The 18,755-nt window shown below is 34.3% G+C and overlaps 1 protein-coding gene across 1 annotated transcript in view; it reads right to left on the reverse strand.

Annotated features, from left to right (window-relative positions):
* Nucleotides 1–214: 214 nt before the first annotated feature.
* gfpt2 (glutamine-fructose-6-phosphate transaminase 2) overlaps nucleotides 215–18,755 on the reverse strand; it is a 48,273-nt gene continuing 29,732 nt past the window's right edge. The window contains 11 exon segments of the mRNA NM_001033921.1: nucleotides 215–304; nucleotides 3,731–3,892; nucleotides 4,226–4,393; nucleotides 7,233–7,360; nucleotides 7,490–7,604; nucleotides 8,428–8,585; nucleotides 10,627–10,747; nucleotides 13,170–13,267; nucleotides 13,605–13,700; nucleotides 17,090–17,253; nucleotides 17,986–18,103. Of these exon segments, the coding sequence (NP_001029093.1) occupies nucleotides 260–304; nucleotides 3,731–3,892; nucleotides 4,226–4,393; nucleotides 7,233–7,360; nucleotides 7,490–7,604; nucleotides 8,428–8,585; nucleotides 10,627–10,747; nucleotides 13,170–13,267; nucleotides 13,605–13,700; nucleotides 17,090–17,253; nucleotides 17,986–18,103 (1,373 nt within the window). The 3' untranslated portion in view covers nucleotides 215–259.

Below are 18,755 nucleotides of genomic sequence, written 5' to 3' on the forward strand. Positions count from 1 at the left end.
TAGGATTCCCTTCATTTGCACTTGAATGCTGAGGCACTTACGAAGCAAAAGGTCTCTATGTCACCCCAATCAAATTTCCTCCGACTGTTTCCATACACGTCTTTTGTGGCCTTTAGAGATTTGATAAGAATTCATAAATACCCACACTTCCCACATTCACACAGACGCAAGCACTCGTAAACACGCACACTGGTAGATTGCACTTTGGTGGCTGGTATCGTCCTCTTCAACTTTCATTGGTTCACATTTGAGCGAGGAGTTACTCCACTGTCACAGATTTGGCCAGGTTCCTCGGGCAGTCCACCTGATGGAGACCAAACATACAAAAATAAATTAGAAACAGACAAAAATCAATAATCATCAGTTGATTTTGCCTAAAAAAAGCACTGCTATTTTGATCATTTTGGCTTTAGTTGTTTGTTTTTAAGTTTTACTGCAGACAGTGATGAGAATAACGGCGCTTTACATGAACAGCGTTACTTATGACACTTTTTTCAGCAACCGTTAATCAAAACAATTACTGTTCCCCCATTACAACGCCATTGCCATTACTAACAATAAAATGTGCACTACTATAATTTTGAACACTGAAGCGGTTTTTATATGAGCAGCGTCTCTCAGCCATGGGACCTCTCTTTCTCTGGGGTGTGTGTTTGTTCAGGGTGGGACAGGACTCATAACCATCCAGTAATGATGATTGGTGTGTCTGTGAAGGTGGTGTAACTGAGAATGTGATGATTGGCTTAGAGCGAGCACATTTCAATCATTTGCCAATCAGAGGCAGAGTAGTGCAGGTGTTCACACACACGCACAGTCAGTTGCACACACCAACGACCCAGGAGTCAGAGCTCTGCTACCAAAGAAGGAGACGAAGCCGAGACATCAAAGCAAATGAAAGTAAACACTTATTACTCAGACAGAATTAAACAAAATAATCTCTAGATAGATAGTTGAGGACATGCTGCCGTTGTCTGTCATTCTGTCCCACAATAACATTAAAAAAGTGTAAATTAGTGTACAATGATTTATATTAATTTTATAGCCATATGACGAATTATATATTTTTTGGGTAACGCAGTAGTTTCTTTCCCTGGTAATTAGTTACTTTTTTAATTATGTAATTAGTTACTAACTCAGTTACTAGTAAGTAACTAGTAACTATAACTAATTACTCTTTTAAAGGAACATGCCCAGCACTGGCTGTAAAATAAAATAAAAAATCTGTGCAGAAAACGAAACTGAAATTGCTTTGTAATAATTTGTAAAAAATAAAAATGAATAATAATAATTGTAAAATGCTTGTCATATTATTGCCTGTTTTTCCAATCGCAAAAAATCTAAAGATGCAGATATTTTGGTCGTTAATTTTTGTGCACCCCAAGCAAAAATTGAATATAATAAAATATGTATTTTTAAATAAGAGGCTAATTTAACAAATTTGCATAAAATATTTTATGCAAACTTTTAAACGAAAGGCCTAAAATTTGATGCATAATAATTAGAAAACAATTATCTTTTTCTGCAATAAACAGCGCATCACAAAATTGTGTTAGCTGACGACTATTCCAGCTACTTACGAAATGCAATTAATGTCAAGCAAACAAATCATAAGTTTGACCAAATTTAGACAATGCAATCTTATGACAATTTGTAATTATGTTCTGTTTAGGTGAGTTAGATTATTGTAAATTATTGTTTCTTGTCATGATTAGTTTTAGGAAGCTTGTTCACTGAAGCGTTTTTTTTCCTCCTTTTTTTGAAATGCAAAATTTTTTGAAAATTAAAAAAAACAAACAGTTAAACCGATCTACTGCGAGCGCTTTTCCAACAGTCAAAGCTTTTAAAAAGGGCTGAGCGTAAAATGCATGTTATGCTGCTGTTAAACAATACACATTAATATGACTGACAACAATAGAAAAACAAGGCACAGCTAAAAAAAAAAACGCTTTAGTGGACACACGCCCTGATATTCTTTCTGTATGCATTTATATGTGAAAAAAACACTGAGTAGCCAAAAAAGTTAAATAGTTGATTTTTAGTGAGGAAGTTGAGTTTGCTGAAAGAAAAAAGTAAGGGGAAATTTTTTGTAGCTGCTTAAGATTAGTCAGTTACGATTGAAATAAAAGGCTTTTTTCTTGATGTTTCAACTAAATGTTTGCATGCCATTATAACTTCATACTTTCATACTTTTCATAATTTCGGGCATCTACCAATCTTCTGTTTTGCAGCTCATTTGCATTGAAAGAGACACAGACATAAACAGTGTTTTCATTCAGTACTTCAATTCACATATACAGCCTGGTAAAATAATGGATTTATGTGGTATTTTAAGCTAAAAATTTAGAGTTAAGCCTTGTGCACACTGAGACATTTTTGTTCGCGTTTTCCGTCGACGTTTAACGCCTCGTGACTAAATAAAAGATGACAATGTGATCGTGCACACCAACAGGCAAGACAGCAGGCGTAAAAGCGTCATTTAAAAAAAAAAAACTCATGCTTGTTTTTTTGTTTTGACTTGGCGTGCTAAAACCTTCTCCACCAATCAAACTGGCACTTTTGTTCACGTGCACAAAGCTGCTGAAGTTATAGTAAACAGCACTTGGAGGCGCTCAAGTGCAAAACTGTCCATGCGAGCGCACATTGAAGAAGATGCTCAGAGGCAAAATATAAACGTGGAGCTGCTTATTGCACTGAAGAACAATAATCATTTCTTTATGGCTAGAGCTGGAGCTGCTACTTGAACCATTCATAACAACAAGCGTGTCAACTTTGTGTCTACTGTGTTACAAGCGGGTGTCAGAAGCTTAAAGTTGTGTAGCGCTATCAAATGCCAAGGAGCAATTTTGCATACTCTTCTGCTCAACGCCAGTGAAAATCAATTGGGGTTGAATCCAGGAAAACGTCTTGAAAAACACTGACCATACAGACTGACCATATACACAAACCAAAAGCGTCCCTGTGTGTACGAGCCTTTAAGAGGGGCGAGTGTGTATGTATTTTTTGTTTTGTTCAGTCTTTTCTTGCGAGAAGAGTGTTTCTACAGGTGGTTTGTCAAGCCCACTCACCTGTGTGAAGTTTTTTTTTATATATGGAGTTATAGCAGAATGTGTCTGGTGCAAATGTTTAACAATTGGTGTCAGTTAAAATGTCAGAGAGGTAAAGGTGTGGGTTTTCCACAGGTGGTTTGTCAAGCCCACTCACCTGTGTGAGGCACACTCAGAATAAAACTGTGTTATTTGCAGTAAAGTAACAATATTGGCTGCAGTACTATTGCTACTTGCATTGCTTCAATTATGCATTAGGTTTAAAGTATGATCTAATTTAACAAATAGCAAACACATAAGTCACCAGATGGATGAAGAAATTCTATTTAAAGGTAATTTCTAATGACATCACAGTGTTTACTGTATTTTGTAAGGATGCATGCATAGCCTCTTTTAAACCAGTATTTAAAAACAACAAATACGAATTTAATTGCTTGTATGAACAGGATGATTTTGGTAAAGTATTTTTGATCATTTGACATTAATTTTCAGTGATTGCTGTGTAAAAGAACACAGTTATGGAACAAAGCAAATGTTCTACTTTCAATAGAGAGATAGAAATCTTTTACAAATATCTTCGTTTACATTTTAAGCCTTATTGGAGCAGTAAATTATTATATTATTTTATTTTATTTAAAAGATGATTTCACTAAAGGAATGCATGAATAAGATAAAGGTGAACGTACATCATATCCTCTGAGAACGGCGAGATGGAACGATATGAGCTGCAGAGGAATGACACTGAGGATGCCCTGCAGACAGTCCACTGTTTGAGGCAGTTCAATAGTCTTATAGGCCATTTTGCTGATCTCTGGGTCGTCCTGGCAGCATATGATGATGGGGCGACCCTGAAAAGATTTACACAAGATATCAGTCATCAGAAAGTGTTGGAGGATTGGACATATTGCAGGATCTACAGATGTACACTACTGTACTTCTTCAAACATCTAAGGTCAGTAAGATTATTCATTCCTGAGTACTTTCATTAATGCAGGATCACATGACACTGAAGACTGAAGTTATGCTTGCTTAAAATTCAGCTTTGTGTCACAGGAATATTAGATATTTGGCAATATTTTAAAATGAAAGCCAGTTATTTTAGCAGAAGAGACATGAAAAAACACTTTTTAATGTTGACACATTTAAATAATCTTAATATCTCATACTCTGATGATTGTTACCTGTCTGGCTGTGACCTGTTGCAAGGCATTATGACACTTTTGGTAGCAGGCGTCTCTCATAATGATCATGATGACTGGCATGTGCTTGTCGATGAGTGCCAATGGGCCGTGCTTCAGCTCTCCAGCCAGAATGCCCTCTGAATGCATGTATGTGATTTCTTTGATTTTCTGCAAGGCATAAAGACAAATAAAAATGCTTGAGTTGCACTGCACTTCTCATTTTATGCTCAATAAACTTACTGATCTGCTATTCAATTTATCATTTAAAGAGCCCATATTATGGGTTTTTGAAAATTCCCCTCCATGTAGTGTGTAACACAGCTCTAAGTGAAGTGAAGTATCCAGCTAAGGCTTTAAATCTGTAAGAATACAGTGTTTAAAACTGTTGATTCATCTATAAAAGAGTCGATTCATAGTGCTTCAAACGAGTCGCCTTGATACCGACTCATTAGGTGTTTCGCCATGACGTACGAACGAAACAAAGTTTTTCACGTGCACGCGCAAACCCGGGAGATTTCAAACCTGAGGCCCCGCCCTCTGACGCAGTAACCCAGAGAGAGAGAGAGAGCGAGCGAGCGAGCGAGAGCTTTATGCTTGGTGCTGTGTGTGTGTGTTTATACAGATTTTCGGTTTTGTTCTCCCCCGCTCTTTAGCGGGATCGGGCGCGGCGGGCAGAATACGGGGCGGGTTCTAAGGCTAAAACCTGGCGGGTGCGGGCGGAAGCGGGAGCGTTCTCGTCCGGAGGTGTGTGTGTGTGTTTGTGTGTGTGTGGCAGCTAAAATCCACGCCTACACTATCTAGCGTGTATGAACTGTGATTACTTTTTAAATTGCTGATTAGCTATTGGCCATTTCACTCTCTGACTGAAGGCAGTCGACCAATCGCAACAGACTGTCATCGGTCCAATCAGCGCAGATTAGCTTCGCGCTAAGGAGGGGTTTGGGAACAAATGAATCACTGAACGATTCATACAGGAGTCGCTGGGATAATTAGGTAAAAATAAATGCAGATTATAAGACCATGAAAGTGTTTTTTGACCTTGCATGCATATTAGACTGTTGTTGGAGACCCTTACAACCAAGATATGACCCTATTTCATGTATAATATGGGCTCTTTAATCTATTCCATTTATTCTTTAAGCTACTTAATATATCTTAGAGGCTGTTTAGATGATGTTTTCAGCCAAAAAAAGGTAAAGTATTAATGCGTTTTGCTTGTTTGATTACAGCGTTTATGTGACAAAAAAACTAGATATATGGTTCCAAAGTGGAATTATTTGAAAATGTCACCATTGTTGTGTTTTTGTGAACACCCAAAAACAGTGTGTGTAAATGTGTGTTTGAAAAATGATGACATCAAGCGCATGTATAAGACCCAAGACTACAGAATACACAACACATGTCACTTGTATAGATTTGAATGGGGAAAAGTGTAACGGACAATATGGTAAATGAAGCCTCGCCTACTAGTACAGGAGCCAATCAGCGATCGCTATAGACTGACGTTTCTCTGGGGGAAAAGCTCAGACCAGACCTGTGCTTTTACGATACGGTTTGGTGGTCAAAAAACACATTGGAGTCTCAGTAAATACGTGCTTCACAGACATGAGAAATATATACAAATAAATCTGTACTTTTTAATGAACCAAAACAGCAGTTTTTTGGTCTTGTTATCCATATGAAATGAACGCGAGGTACAATTCGCCCTGTCAAATGCACATCACATTACTGCAACTACTCAAACGACCACAAACTTGTAAACAAAGAGTCACTGTCATTTCTGGAGCAGATTCGCCCTCAAGACCAAGCTGTGAATTACTTCAGAAGACCAGCCCGATCTGACAAAGCATTATCCAGAGGATGATAATGTGTAACACTGCAATAAATAGGTTGGTGTCGTGATCGCGTTTATGTCGAGTGCACATGCGCATTTGCTTGGGCAACCTGAAAATATCAAGATTTTGTTTGAGTTGGACGTTTAGAAACTAAACTTATGGGACAGTTGTTGTTTAATTTTATTGGTGGTTCCAAATATGTAACGTAATCGTAAGCTTGGTAAACAGTTTTGGAGATTACAGTACAGTACATTATATAGCGGAGTGTAGATTAATAGCAAGTGCAAACCAACACACAACAATGGCAGAGTGCACCATAGCAGTTTTGTCAACTTAGCAATTTTGTAACTAGATTTGGCAACTCTTTTGTACTGCACTAGCAACATACTTTCGAAAAGCACCGAGCAACAAATTTAGGATTTTCAAACATTAATTTAACTACTTGTAGCAACTTTTAAAAGTGACTCAACTCAAAGAGCAATAGTGACTGTGTCTTTGCATTGATAATGAGCAAAAACACATTAGATGACAGTAAAAAGTAGCAATTTTACCCAATATGAGCACTGATTTATCTACAGATTTTAAAATAATCAATAAAATGAACTTAAATTATTAAAACAAATATTCCAAACCTGCTCTCCCTTATTACAGCTATATTGCAATGAACATTTTTCAAATAATGTATTTGCTGAGATAGCGAATCAATCTGAGAAAATTATTTTCATATTTTGTATGTGAAAACATATTGTACATACAATTGAAGTCAGAATTATTAGCCCGCCTGAATTTTTTGCGCTCATTTATATACTTTTCCCCAATTTCGGTTTAATAGAAAGAAGATTTTTCAACATATTTCTAAATATAACAGTTTTAATAACTCATTTCTAATAACTGATTGCTTTTATCTTTGCCATGATGACAGCATACAATATTTGACTAAATATTTTTCAAGATATTAGTATTCAGCTTAAAGAGACATTTAAAGGCTTAACTATCTTAATTAGGTTAATTAAATAGGAAAACTTGACAGAATGGCTAATACTTTTGACTTCAACTGTATAATACCCATGCAACCACCCAGAAGACACGAGTAACAGCACTTCTATGAAACTACACATTATTCTATTAAAAACTTTCTAGCATTCACTTTTTAGTTGATACTATGTACTCACCAGCGCCCCCTCTAGACAGGTGGCGTAGTTGAAGCCTCGACCCATGACTAATAGAGACCTCTGATGGTGAAGCTCCTCTGCAATGGTTTTGATATTGTCATCCTGAGCCAGAACTTTCTTGATCAACTCTGAATGGAAGACAACAGCAAAGTTATTACAATTTCAAACAACTAATGAACTACTGAATAAAAAGCATGGGTCATTCATTAAATGTAATACACACACATACACACACACATACGCACATGCATGAGTACCTGGCAGTTGATTGAGGCCACTGATGATCTCCTGTCTCCTCGGCTCCAGTGAAAGTCTGTCTTCACACATCATCAGGCCGAACATGATCAGAGACACAAACTGGCTGGTGTAGGCCTGCAGATCAAGTGTAAGGCACACGCATACAGCATAAAAGACATGCTATTTGTTATACAAAGCAGATACACAAAGAACATGGGTAGAGGCCGATATTGCATTATATATGTTAAAATATTTTAAAATACAATATAGTTAATATAAAATAATTTCATATAATATAAACTACAGTTCAAACAAGTTTACTTGTTTAGGTATAAAACTGATTAAAAGTGAAATAAAAATTTGCATATTTAGTTGTAATAAAATAAAATAGTTTTTAACATTTTTCTTCATTAAACAATGCTGTTTTCAACATTAGGGTATATGAAAATATAGAAATAATAACACCTAATCATCAAATTATTACAACAATTCTATACATAGTTTTGACTATAGTTTTGTCATAACTTGACTCTTTATTGATTTTTATTTTATTAGAAATAAAAGTTATTTTAATCTAATAAAATAGATTAGAATAGAATAATACTTTTTAATAATTCATAATTTAAGAAATATTTTTCAACACCTAATCATCATATTATTAGAACGGTTATGAACAAAAAACTATTTCTGAAGAATAATATGATTTTTCTTAGTAATAATTTAAAAATAGAAAATAAAATAGAATAAAAATAGAATTCTTGTTTTAAAATGATAATAATCTAATATAATCTAATATAACATAATATAATATAATATAATATAATATAATATAATATAATATAATATAATATAATATAATATAATACAATATATGATATGATATAAGTTCTAAATTACATCATATTTATGCAGTATTATTAGAGCTGAATTATAATATTGATTGGTCTGTGTAACGTACCTTAGTGCTGGCGACCCCGACCTCAGGCCCAGCATTGATGTGAACCCCACAGTCGGTCTCTCTGCAGATTGAGCTGCCCACAGTGTTGGTGATGCCCACAGTCAATGCCCCACGCTTCTTACAGTAGCGGAGAGCCATCAGAGTGTCCGCCGTCTCGCCTGATCAATATTACAAACAAATGTCTTCATCAGTATCACTGAAATAAAGCTTTTTGAGGGATTAACCTAAAACATGCACTATGGACCAATAATAAAATAACTATTATAAATATTCTTACTAGTATTTTACTGTATTCAGTTAAAGTGCCTTGAGTAGAGGGATATTTCTCACTCCTGAACAATGAATTCATGATTTACAACTAATTTAACAAAAAAAAAAAAAAATTGTGGTTAACCTAAAACCTGCACCATCATCACTATAGGCAAAATAAAAACTATTTTAAATAGTATTACTAGTATTTTACTGTATTCAATTAATGTGCCACAAGTAATAAGACATTTCTCACACCTGACAAATCAGGAAATTATTGATTTACAACTAATTTACCAAACTAACTGACTAAATAAATAAATAAATTCATTGTAAATACATTGTCTTTAACCTAAAATCTGCACCATTATCCATATAGAAAAATAATAAAAACTATTTTAAATAGTATTACTAGTATTTTACTGTATTCAATTAATGTGTCACAAGTAGAAAGACATTTCTCACTCCAGACAAAAAGGAAATGATTGATTTACAACTAATTCAACAAACTAACTGACTAAATAAATAAATAAACAAATAAATTGTGGTTAACCTAAAACCTGCACCATTATCACTATAGAAAAAGTAATAACTATTGTAAATACTATTACTAGTATTTTACTGTATTCAGTATATGTGCCACGAGTAGAAAGACATTTCCCACTCCTGAAAAATAAGGAAATTATTAATTAATTTACAACTAACTAACTAACTAACTAACTAACTAACTAACTAACTAACTAACTAACTAACTAACTAACTAACTTAATAATTAAAATAAATAAATAAATTGTGGTTACCCTAAAACCTGCACCATAATAGTAATGCTTGTATTTTACTGTATTCGATCAATGTGCCACAAATAGAAAGATGCACAGCACAGTGACGCAGTGGGTAGCACAATTGCCTCACAGCAAGAAGGTCGCTGGTTCAAGCCTCAGCTGGGTCAGTTGGTATTTCTGTGTGGAGTTTGCATGTTCTCCCCATGTTCACGTTGGTTTCTTCCGGGTGCTCCGGTTTTCTCCACAGTCCAAAAACATGTGGTATAGGTGAATTGGGTAAGCTAAAATTGTCCATAGTGTATGTGTGTGATTGAGTGTGTATGAATGTATGGAGTGTGTATGGATGTTTCCCAGTCATAGGTTGCGGCTGGAAGGGCATCTGCTGCGTAAAACTGGATAAGTTGGCAGTTAATTTCTTCATTAATTAAAATAAGTAGGCGGTTCATTCTGCTGTGGCGACCCCAGATTTTTAAAGGGGCTAAGCCTAAAAGAAAACGAATGAATTTACTTATTAACTCTAAATCAAAATCTCATCACAAGATTTTATTTAGACTCAGTCTAACACTAAGGACAATAATCATACAAAAGAAGACAAAAAATGTATAATATATATATTTTTAAGGACATACAGCTATGGAAACCAACAGAAAATTCTGAGTTTCTCTGGATTTATTAGGTATTAAATGTTAACATTCAACCAAATATTGACTAAAGGGGTAGTTCTTCCAAAAACTAAAAAAAAAAATTCTGTCATCCTTTACTCATCTTTTTTTTCTTCTGTTTAATAGAAAGGAAGATGCACTGAAGATATACAGAAGAATATTAGAAAAAACAGCAACTGACATTTTTTTGTTCCTAATGTGGATGTTCGTGGTTGTTTTTGTTCCAACATTCCTCAGAATATCTTCTGAAGAAACTCATAAAAGTGTGAGTAAATGGTGAGGGAATGTTCATTTTTGGGAACCATGAACTCATCTGAAGTAAAAACATTGGTATTGTGTTGTCTACTCTGATATCGTTTTTTATCTGTCCTGTGGGCATATGGATATTATATCACCTCATGCACTTACTGTTGTGTAATTCAGTGCTATATCAGTCCGGAGGTCACTATTATCATCTCTTTCTGGATAATAAATCATAAGACTGACGGTAAAGAGCTGCACTTTACCTGACTGGCTGATGAAGAAACAGACGTCATCTCTGAAGACAGGAGTGATGCGATCCAGGAAATCACTGGCCAGCTCCACCATAACAGGAAGCTCAGTCAACTCCTCCAGGATCTGTCGAGTCTGCATAGAGAAACACAGAAAATGCTGTGATCATGTGCTCTAGTTTGACCAAAGTCCGACAGGAGATCTGAAAGATGTTGCCACGGACAACAGTCAGATATACAGCAGGTTTTGAGCATTTTTCATAATTTAAGTGGGAGACTGCAAATGGTAACACATTTATTCTATGGTTTGTTGAAATTATTGATTCTGATTGGCTGGAAGGTATGCAATTAAAACATTATATGCAAATGTAGTTTTGATCACAAATAAGTTTTGATCACAATTTGAAATAAATGCGCTACATTCGAACGTTAATAGTAATCAAAGCAACTCAGCAGCAGTTGCCAGAGCCTTCATTCCTCCAGGATACAACGACTAGTCTTTTCATTGGTGCGCTGATGGAAATGAACCAACTCGCCAATGTGGTCCAAAATATTTACGAAGAGGTAGCTAACTCATGTTACTATGAGCTATTAGATATTCCCATGTCATATAAATACAGTGCATGCGGAAAATTCATGACGCTGTTTCCAGATTTTTTTTATCTGACAGCCTTATTCCAAAATGGATTAAATTCATTTATTTCCTCAAAACTCTACACACAGAACCCCATAATGACAATGTGAAAAAAAATTTTTTTGAAACTGTTGCAAATTTATTAAAAAATAAAAATGAAAAATCACATGTATATAAGCATTTACAGCCTTTGCTCAATACTTTGTTGATGCACCTTTGGCAGCAATTACTGCCTCAAGTCTTTTTGAATATGATGCACAAGCTTTGCACACCTGTCTTTGGGAATTTTTGACATTGCTCTTTGCAGTACCTCTCAAGCTCTATCAGGTTGGAAGGAAAGTGACAGTGTACAACCTTTTTCAGATCTCTTCAGAGATGTTTAATAGGATTTAGGTCTGGGCTCTGGCTGGGCCATTTAAGGACATTCACAGAGTTGTTGTAAATCCACTCCATTGATATTTTGGCAGTGTGCTGTAGGGCATTTTCCTGCTGGAAGATGAACCGTTGCCCCAGTCTGAGATCAAGAGCACTCTAAAGCAGGTTTTCATTCAGGATGTCCCTGTACATTGCTGCATTTATCTTTCCCATGATGCTGCCACCACCATGCTTCACTGTAGGGATGGTATTAGCCTGGGGATAAGTGGTGCCTGTTTTTTTCCAAACGTAATGCCTGGCATTCAATTTTAATCTCTTCAGACCACAGAAATTTGTTTCTTATGGTCTGAGAGTCCTTCAGATGCCTTTTGGCAAATTGCAGGCAGGGTGTGGCTTCCGTCTGGCCACTCTACCATACAGACCTGATTGGTAGATTGCTGCACAGATGGTCGTCCTTCTGTAAGGTTCTCCTCTCTCCACAGAAGAACGCAGGAGCTCAGAGAGAGTGATCATCGGGGTTATTGATCACCTCCCTGAATAAAGCCCTTTTCCCCTGATCACTCAGCTTAGATGGCCGGCCAGCTTTAGGAAGAGTCCTGGTGATTCCAAACATCTTCCACTTACAGATGATGAAGGCCGCTGTCCTCATAGGAACTTTCATAGCAGCAGAAATTTTTCTGTAACCTTCCCCAGCCTTGTGCCTTAAGACAATCCTGTCTTGGAGGTCTACAAACAATTCCTTTGTCTTCATGCTTGGTTTGTGCTTTGACATGCACTGTCAACCCTGGGACCTTATATAGACAGGTGTATGCCTTTTCAAATCATGTCCAATCAACTAATTTACCAATAATTTACATAATACAATAATTTACTAATTTACAGCAAAGGCTGTGAATACTTAATAAATTTGCGATAGTTTCTAAAAACTCTTTTTTTCACATTGTCATTATGGTGTATTGTGTGTAAAATTTTGAGGAAATAAATGAATTTAATCCATTTTGGAATAAGGCTGTAACATAAAAATAGTGGAAAAAGTGAAGCGCTATGAATACTTTCTGGATGCACTGTGTATATACCTGCTATATCAATCGCACATACACCCTATCTCCTTGTCTGCTTGTAATTCCTTCAAAGAGGGAAGATCTAAAAAGATGAAAAATTTATCAAATATTCCACTTCAAAAAGCAATTCTAGTTTTAAACTATTTTTTTTTTTTACTAGTTTTTGTCAATGACAGTACAGAATGCATGGCATTTTTGTTCTAGTTTACGAGGTCTTTTGTTTTAGTTTACTTTTTGGTGCTTGTTATTGCCTTATTAAATTATAGGCAAATATATTCTCCAACAAAATCACCCGAATCATTCTAAAATAATATATTCTTTGCAAACAGCGCTATTCGAGCCATCTGGGGAAGTTGTAATATTGCAATGACTTTTTTTCATTATCGTGCAACCCTAATATACAATATCATTTTTTTATTTTCATCTGGAAAGCAATAGCATTGTTCTGTTAATAAAATAAGAAGGAAATAAATAATTGAAACACTCACCGCCACTCCAGCATGATAACTGGTCCCGCAGCCAATCATGATCAGGCGTCTGCATCTTTTGATCTCTTTCAGATGGTCAGTCAAACCCCCGAGAAAAACTGTGCACAAAAATAAACATGCTGACTAGGCTACATACAAACAGCCATCATAGCATGATGATTTCTTTCAAAAAAATTTTTAGTATAGTGGTGAAGTGCATCATTGTCCTAGTGCTTAAACGTGTAAACACTGATGTTAAGTGCTCTATTTTGTTTATAGCATTTGTCAAGCTTAACCATTTGAGGTGGGGTTTCATGAAGCTATTGGTGCAGAAATAGCACACCACCTTTAGGAGTAATGTAATTCTGTAATATCAAATCAGTATTGTTCCTGCGTTTTTAGGGGTGGCGAACTGAATTTCAAGTGGATGTTCAGGCAAAGTGGAAGGTCATGTACCTGTGTTTTTTTCAAAAAAGATTCTGCCTCTCATGGTGTTGTAGACAGATTCAGGCTGTTCAAAGATCTCCTTCTGCATGAAGGCCTTGAAGTTACCTGAACGGTATGAAATGAAAGATATGTGAGCACAAATAAAAGATAATAAACTTACTAAGACCTAAAGAAATAATACTGAGATGCCCAAATGATTAGAACTTTCAGAAAATTGTCCTTTTGAATTTAAAAAAAAAACAAAACAAAAAAACTAGTCAGGTTCATTCTGCTGTGATGATCCCTGATGAAGCAGGGAAAAGCCGTAGGAAAAATAGTGAGTGAGTGCAAAAAACAGCAAATGTGTTTGGTGCATTATTACATAATATCCATGTTTTTATGCAAATAAACAAAATCAGCCAAAAGCATTCAGATTTAAAGGACTGATAGTTTACACAGCCTTATGTACTAAAAAAAATATTTTGTGTATTTTTGAAAATTTGTATACAACAATGTAATATCATTTTTATTCAAATGGATGTCTAAAAATGACTATAAATGCTGTAAAATGTATACCAGGTGGCAATATCACTTTGTAAAAAGAAAAAACTAACGAACATGTGCCTGTGTACACGTGATCCTGCAGTCCATCAGTTTTTGTTTGGTTGTCACACACTTGCGCATGGCTATAGACTGAACATGAAAATGCCTATAGTGCATCTGCCAAATGTATATACATAAGCACATAGATAAAAGACTATTCGTTTAGATTAGTAAAGATCCATTTATATTAAAAACAATTATAACTATATTTGCAAGAATGGTAAAAGTCACTTTAAACACAATAAAGCATTATATGCCTTAAGCTAAATTAGTATGCATCGAATATCGATGTTTTGAAATACACAACAAAATACACTTGCAACTCCTGCTGGTCAGTATAGCATAAAAACAACACACTCCTAAAGGTACAGTTCACCCAGAAATGAACATTCTGTTATAATTTACTCACCTTTCACTTGTTCCAAACCATTATAAGTTTCTTTCTTCTGTTGAACACAAAAGAAGATATTTTGAAAAATGTTGGAAACTGCTAACCACTGACTTCCAAAGCATTGTTTTCTTTCTATGGATATCAGTGGTTACCGGTTTCCAACAATCTTTAAAATAGCTTCTTTTGTGTTTATCAGTAAAAACTCATAAAAGCTTGGAACCACTATTTTTGGGTGAGCTATCCCTTTAAGCAAACATGCATTTGTAAATAATTTTACAAACTTAACAGCAAATATATCGTCTATAAGGTTCTATCTGCATTTTGAAAGATTTTGAGATATTGAGCTTTAAAGTTTTTGCATTCCATAGCAAACAGTGTGTTACAATTGTTTTTTGAAATAGAAAGTCCTAAAATGTAAACAACTTATAAAAAACATCCCATAATTTAAATAAATTTTTTATGTAAATAAGTCATTTAATAAGAATATGCCAATAACTCAATTTTGACAAAAATGTCAGATAGAACCTTATAATTCTAAGGTGATGATATTTTAAAAGTACAATTTAATTAATGCAATGCAATTAGTTAATAATATACTACAATTAAATATAAAATCTGTTCATTTTGTGTGTTTTCATCAGTTTTCAAGATTATATGTTCTCTATATTGTAATAGAGGAAAATTACAAAAACAGATGACTTACTATTATCTCGCTTACTACAAAATATCTCATTAAAAGTCTACAACTTTATAAAATTGATCTGAGAGCAGGTTATGAAAAACATACTGTATACAATGGTTAAATAATTTGCAGATCTCAGTGAACTCATATTAGGGCTAGGGCTTTTACCTGTTACCTGTTGAAATTTTTTCCCTTCCTTTTTTTAACAAGTGTTTTCATTAGTTTTGCAACAGCAATAGAAAAATACAAGAAATTTAATTAAAAATTGAAAAAAAATTAGGACAAATAAGGTTAATTCTTCAACTAAGGGCACTTTTAAGTCCTTTAATCATATATCCAAAAATATATATAATTTTGTTAAAATTCCACTTTCTTTGTCAAACTAGCAATAAAACTTATTTAAAAAAATTACTAGCTTTCTATTATACTTTTTTCATATTACTCATCCTCCATTTAGGTGTCAAAATAACTGTTTTCACCTTGTCGCACACCCAGAGTTTTAAACTTTAACAATGAAAAAAACATTTTTAAATATTATTTATCTGGTATCTATTAATGTATCTTAATGAAACACTTGTGAAATCCTTTTAATATTTTATGGTTATTAATGTGAGACTGTTATCAATATTATTTTTTATACAAAATATAGCTGTCGCACAGTACTGTATCAGTGCATTTCCACCACAACACTGTAACATCGCTATAAAAAGTTTGTGTGAAAGATTATTTAGATGGTTCCTATGAAAATGAATAGTGCCATCTGATAACATGTTCAAGATGGAGGCAATTTTAATTTTTATCAGCAACACTTGAAGGAAAATCACGGTAAATATAGCTAGATAAGGAAATACATTTATTATACATTTAGTCATTTCCAAACATGCTGTACCTTCAAAGATGTTTTTAAAAACCAAACAAAATTAAGGTAAATAAGAGATTTTGTTTTGTATACATGAAAGGCTAGTATCAATTCAAAGCTAATTGGTGAAGCTATTTTTTTTTATTTTTTCACAATAAACTGTTGAAATGTCATTTCCACCACTGTCATTTCCATCACCACACACATTCTTTAAAAATATTTCAAAAGTTCTCATCACACATAAAAAGTGTATTCACAATGTATAAGTTCATGCTCTATTTAATATACAAATTCAGTTTATTTTCTAATAAGCTCTTAACCAAATTAATATTACATTTTAGAGTGTGACAGGTGTACAATACAACTTACAACTAATTTATTTCATTGACAAATTTATAAATATTATATATATTGTGGAAAGATTGGTTAAATTATATACAAAAATTATCTTAGACAATGTTTGACTGCCATCATTTATTTCATTTTGAAATATGCTGTATAGTGAGACATGGTGGAATTGACATTTGTTCAGTTCACAATAGAAAAATGTTTCTCTTCTTATCTAAGTTTGTCCTCTTACAGATCTTAAAACTACACAAATTGTTTAAACTTATGAGGCTATGTAACTTTAATTTTGAACAAGCTTTTTTACTCAACTTCACAAGGCTAAAAGTGCCCGTAGTTGAAGAATAAATGGTTTCAAAGAAAATACAAAGAGGCAGTCAATTGGGGTAGTAAGCATATTAAGCATCACTCTGCGGCTCAGAATCTGCATTATGTTGGACCAGGTGATCAAGAAATGGTTGCCATATATTGTAAAACTTATCAAGGTTATCAATAACAACTAATTCATTCCATGAGCAATATTTGAGTGAGATAAGTTAGCCATGTCTTAAATCGAGGAATAGAATCTTTCCCTTCCTTTTTTAAAAAGTAATTCAGTGAAATAACATTTGGGTGGTGTCAGTGTGATGCGGGACCTTTCATGATCTGCTGGAGCTCCATCTGAAGGGTTTGAATGACACGGACAGGATCTTCTCCAGCCGCTCGCTTAACGCGGTGCACATAGAGCTTCCCCTCCATCACTACAGCAACGTCATCGTCCTCCACGTAAATCACCTTGTTGGTGTGCTCAATGATGGCACTGAGAGACAGAGAAATGTAAACAATGACTACTTCTCATTTCACGATCCCCTGTAATAAGGTATTATGGCCAGCAGGATACACTGCTGAGCTTAATATCATTTGCATATCACTTTATCTCCATTTCAGTTAGCAACTTGTAGGACCTGTTAAACCTTGATATTTAAAACCTCTAATGTTATATATTATAGCTTTTAAAAGGTTTTACATCTGTAATGAAAGCGATATTTAATCTATTTTGTCAGCACACTGTTAATTGAGACTTGGATAGTTCACCCACAAATTAAAATGAAGCCATTGTTTATTAAATTGGTACAAACTTATTTGGGTTTATTTCTTCTGTTGAACACAAAAGAAAATATTCTGAAGAATGTCTGAAACTGGTAGCCATTTGCCTGTTAAAAGGATGTCAATGGCTCCAGAAGAATCCAGCATTCTTCAAAACATCTTCTTTTGTGTTCGAACTCTTAAAAGTTTTAAACAACTTGAGAGAGTGTAAAATAACATTTTTGGATGAACTTTTCCTTTAACCTGTGATCTACAACTTTTAGTTTACTGGAGAGATTATGCCAGAGATATAGACTTTTCAATATTCGGTTTCAGTTGGAAATAAATCACAATACTGAAGTAAAGTGGGTAGAATCTTCATTTTACACAGACTTTAATCTGCAATGCCTGAGGGCGGATTGCGAGTGGGAAGAAAAATAGGCCACTTTATAATAAAGTATGTTACCTGGCATCAGAGGCAAAGTAAAACTCCACCGCCAGTCTGTCGTCAATTGAGTGCAGGGCATTAGAGCTTCCCACTCCGTTATGCAGGTTTTTCTCTTGTTCATCTCTTCTGGAATCACCTTGAGGAAAAAAGAAATAAGCATTTACATCCAATGTAATTTACATGTATATCCATCTAAAATATCAGGTGAAATGTTGACGGAGAAGTAAAGTACTGTGATTTAGCATTAAGCATTCACATTATTAGCATAAAAGTGCCATAGAATGCATTGATTCAATATGTTAAATTGTTGTCTGAAATGTACACAGTACAAACACAGTGCTCAGCATCAATGTGTACATGTCATTTTGAAAAAAAATATTTTTTTTATCCTTTTTTTTGTGAATTCAGGTCATATATTTTGGTGCATTTAAACAAAACTGTTTTATTAAACAGATATATTGATTAAAATAATATTTTAGGCAACAAATATCTTTAGAAAGGCAACACATTTAATTCCAAGAAAAATATTACAAACTACAAAATTTCAACAAAATGTTAAATCTTTTAATGTTATATATATAATATATCTATTTATTTTTGCTTCTCTTGATTTTTTGTCTTTTTTTAGTTTGTATTTTACATTTTTCGCTACCAAATAAATTTAGTTGTACTAGTTTTTGCACTGTTAAAGTTTTTTTTGTTAGATTAGTCCCAGTTTTGGCTCCAGTACTGACTAATCTAATGTATTTACACAAATATAATATTGTAAAGCATCCTAATAACAAGTA

The sequence above is a fragment of the Danio rerio genome, chromosome 21 (assembly GCF_049306965.1).
Source record: "Danio rerio strain Tuebingen ecotype United States chromosome 21, GRCz12tu, whole genome shotgun sequence".
Classification (NCBI taxonomy): Eukaryota; Metazoa; Chordata; class Actinopteri; order Cypriniformes; family Danionidae; genus Danio; species Danio rerio.